Below are 4,007 nucleotides of genomic sequence, written 5' to 3'. Positions count from 1 at the left end.
AAAAAAAAAAAAAAAAGAAATTACTATTAAAAATTACAGAACAGGGAAGTTATCTGCACCTTCAACTTTGCATAAAACTGATATTTCTTTATAATTAAATTTAGGCCAGGTGTGGTGGCTCAGGCTTGCAATCCCAGCACTTTGGGAGGCCGAGGCAGGCACATCACGTGAGGTCAGGAGTTCGAGGCCAGCCTGGCCAACATGGTGAAACCCTGTCTCTACTAAAAAAAAAATTCAAAAATTAGCCAGGCGTGGTGGCATGCACCTGTATTTTCAGCTACTCGGGAGGTTGAGGCAGGAGAATTTCTTGAATTCAGGAGGCAGAGGTTGCAGTGAGCTGAGATTGCACCCCTGCACTCTAGCCTGTGTGACAGAGCGAGACTCTGTCTCAATAAATACATAAATAAATAAACAAAATATATGTATAATTGAATTTAGATTACAATTTACTTTTCTGAGAGGAGAGAAATACCACAGCAGTGATGTTGTGTCCTGTGTGCATCAGCACATAATAAAAATGTGTCCCGGTACAGTTGATAACAGTTTTATTCACTTGGTTCAAGATCTCTATGATATTTTTTCCACTATAGAGTTAGTTATTATTCTCTTAATTATTAAGTACACTTAGGAGATTTACTAGCTGAAGTGCATAAACCATGACATTTAATCTGGAAGCTGTTCTTTCTTTTTAGATGACTTTTCATATATTTGTCTTTTAAAAATGAAGGCTCTTTATTTACAGGTGAGAGAAACTGGGAAAAACCGAGACTCTGCCACTTAGTGGATGTTTGACAAACTATTCTTACTAGGCTAGAAACATTGGTGAGCTTGCTAAAAATTCAGAAATTCAGACTTTATCTCAAATAGTCTGAAACAAAATCTCACAACACGATCTTTAGTTTATTGCACATATTAAGAATGGAGAGGTACCTTCCAACTCATCATGACTGCTCTGAGAAATATACACAACTTATTCTGTATTACGTAAATATAACACTCAAAAATAAACATGTTCGAGAGGGTGAGGTGGCTCATGCATGCCATCCCAGCACTTTGGGAGGCCAAAGTGGGTGGATCACCTGAGGTCAGGAGTTCAAGGCCTGCCTGGCCAACATGGAGAAATCCTGTCTCTATTAAAAATATAAAAATTAGACAGGCATGGTGGCTTCCGCATGTAGACCCTGCTACATGGAAGGCTGAGACAGGAGAATTGCTGGAACTCGGGAGGCGCAGGTTGCAGTGAGCCAACATCACGCCACTGCACTCCAGCTTGGGCAACAGAGGGAGACTCGGTCTGAAATAAAAGAAAAAACAAAAAAAAAGAAGAAGAAAAGAAAAAAAAGAGAGAGACATGTCCATGTTGATGCCCTTAGTTTTATAATTTATTGTCTGGAAAAGTATCAAATCCACCATGGTATTGTGGATCTTAATGCTATCCTCTTTTCTCTGAGTTAGATAAATACTTCAGTGTTAAAAATTATCTTATTGAATAATTTTATTCACTAAGTGAGAACCACTTCTTTTTACTCTCTTTTTAAACTTGAATCAAATAAAAATCTCTGCCTATGGCCACCGGGTGTTTGTGTGTTCATGTTTTTTGTTTTTTTTGTTTGTTTGTTTTTCTGTTTCAGGGACTGTTGACATTCAGAGATGTGGCTATAGAGTTCTGTCTGGCGGAATGGCAATGCCTGGATCGTGCTCAGCAGAATTTGTATAGAGATGTGATGTTAGAGAACTACAAAAACCTGGTCTCCCTGGGTGAGGGTAATTTCAATACACCATTCCTAATATATTGCCTTTCTCTCTTTTCTAAGATGATTTTGGTAATTTCTGCTTTGCATGAATGAATTTTAGCTCTCCGATTTTAAGAAAATCTTGTAGATTCATTGGTGTAGAACAAATTCTTCAGGATGTTTTATCTTGACCTAAACTTTTCCCTCCCCTGAGCTTATGTATCTTTTGCTCTAGGTTAGTGGCAATTCCAAAAGTCTCATGGCATAAAATAGCATTGCCCATGCCTTAGAATTCAGTTGCCACCATCAATTTTTGATTCAGTATTACTGAGGAGTGAAATTAAGGACCTATAAATTTAAAATAATTTCTAAATATTTAGAAAATTCTGTTATGAATCAGTATTAATTTTCTAGAACTTTCTATTATATCCTCTTTACTAAGCATAAGACTAATTTGGTAATTAAAGAGTTCAGCCAGATTTATGTTACTTTTTTTCTGAATAAAACAGGTATTGCTGTCTCTAAGCCAGACTTGATCACCCATCTAGAGCAAAATAAAGAGCCCGGAATATAAAGAAAAATGAGATGTTAGCCAAACACCCAGATAGATGATAGCAAATTAAGTAGATGAGACGGATGAGAGGTACACAAGTTAAGAAGGCATCCATTCCTTAAAATGTGGTCTGGGGAGCTGTGCTTCGATGGAAAGAGTTTCTGGGAAGCCTGAGTCATTTTTTTCTATTGCTGTCACATAGGGACACCAGTTGCAGGATTTAGGAGGATGAAAGACACCTCGGGTTTAAAACAAGAGAATCTTTTATTGAGTGCAGACCGAGCAGACTCACATCCAAAGACTGGGCCCGGAGCAAAGACACCACTTGACTTATACACACTTCACAAAAGAGGGTGGGCTAGCTTGAAGCAAGCTTACAGTGGTGTGAAAGCAGGGATACAGAGGCAGGACAAAGACAGTTAATCAAATTGTAACAGCTTCATAACTCAGGATTGCACATAACTGTTGCCAGGCAACCCAGATGATCTAGGTTTGCCTAGGCGCAGGCTTATCCCGTAACCTTCACTATGGTGCCTAGACAGCTGTGGTTCAGGCCTGCTCAGGCTTCTCATGACCTTCACTGTACTTCTTAGGTAAAACAGAATACTTGAAGTTACTAGTTACAGAGACTAAGAATCTATAAACTTATACTATAAAACAAAGGAAAATTTGATTTTCTTCTCCCAATGTTGATGGAGTGCTGGGCGAGTCTCTAGAGCACATGAGATAATATTATCAAGACTTTTCCTGGGTCTGGGCTGTGCCTATTGCTGACTTTGGGACAAGTCAGCCTAATACAGGAAAGCTTTTTTCTCTTTATTTTTTATTTTATTTTTCTTTAATTTCCCGCCTCACACCTTCTGCCCCATGCTGTTAAATTCTCTAAGGATTCTACTTTCGCTTCAGTAATCTTTCTTCAAGTTTACAGTGTGAGCCAAAGTTTTCTTTATGGCTTATCAGGGACTGCACAAACTGACTGTTTTGCCATTACTTTTGGGGACACACTAATATCTGCATATTTTTGAGAAACTCTATGTTAAACCACTTTTAAAATTCTTTTTTTGCATCATGTCTAAAATGTGTGAGAACAGTAGTTTCTGTTTCATTGGTGGTTGTCCATTTTTCTGCACATGCCATTCTGTTTTTATTACCATAGCCTTGAGATATAACTTAAAGTTCTTTTACAATTTTTAAATTTTTATATCTGTATGTATTTATTTATTTAGAGGCTGGGTTATGATACTTGCTCTGTGGGCATATGCAAGCGGGGTACCTCTTATGGCTTCATTTTACTGTGCTGCATATTTTAGATATAGATTTATACATGGTATTGCTGGATTATGTGATAATTTCATTTTTATTTACTTGAAGAACATGATTTTTTTATGATGGGTGCACCTTTTTTTCTCATCAACAACTTACATAGGTTTCAATTTCTTTACATCATGAACATAGTTGGTGTTTTAAAAAATTTATACTGGTCATCCTATTGATATAAGGTAGTTTTGTATTGTGATTTTGTTTTGCATTTTTCTATAAATTATCAATTTTGTGCAACTTTTCAAATGCTTCTTTTCATTTGTATATCCTTTTTATTAAAATTTAGCTTAGGCCGGGCGCGGTGGCTCAAGTCTGTAATCCCAGCACTTTGGGAGGCCGAGATGGGCGGATCACGAGGTCAGGAGATGGAGACCATCCTGGCTAACATGGTGAAACCCCGT

At 37.6% G+C, this 4,007-nt stretch overlaps 1 protein-coding gene across 1 annotated transcript in view; it reads left to right on the top strand.

The window, feature by feature from the left end:
• The window catches only part of LOC105518953 (putative zinc finger protein 735), a 13,085-nt gene that overhangs the window by 4,641 nt on the left and 4,437 nt on the right, over positions 1-4,007 (top strand). The window contains exon 2 of the mRNA XM_011952120.1: positions 1,632-1,758. Within this exon, the coding sequence (XP_011807510.1) occupies positions 1,632-1,758 (127 nt within the window). The remainder of the gene's footprint in view (positions 1-1,631; positions 1,759-4,007) is intronic.

The sequence above is a fragment of the Colobus angolensis genome, unplaced genomic scaffold, assembly GCF_000951035.1.
Source record: "Colobus angolensis palliatus isolate OR3802 unplaced genomic scaffold, Cang.pa_1.0 Scaffold333, whole genome shotgun sequence".
Taxonomy (NCBI): Eukaryota; Metazoa; Chordata; class Mammalia; order Primates; family Cercopithecidae; genus Colobus; species Colobus angolensis.
Note: the sequence above shows the minus strand (reverse complement) of the source record. Positions and strands in the feature narration are given on the sequence as shown.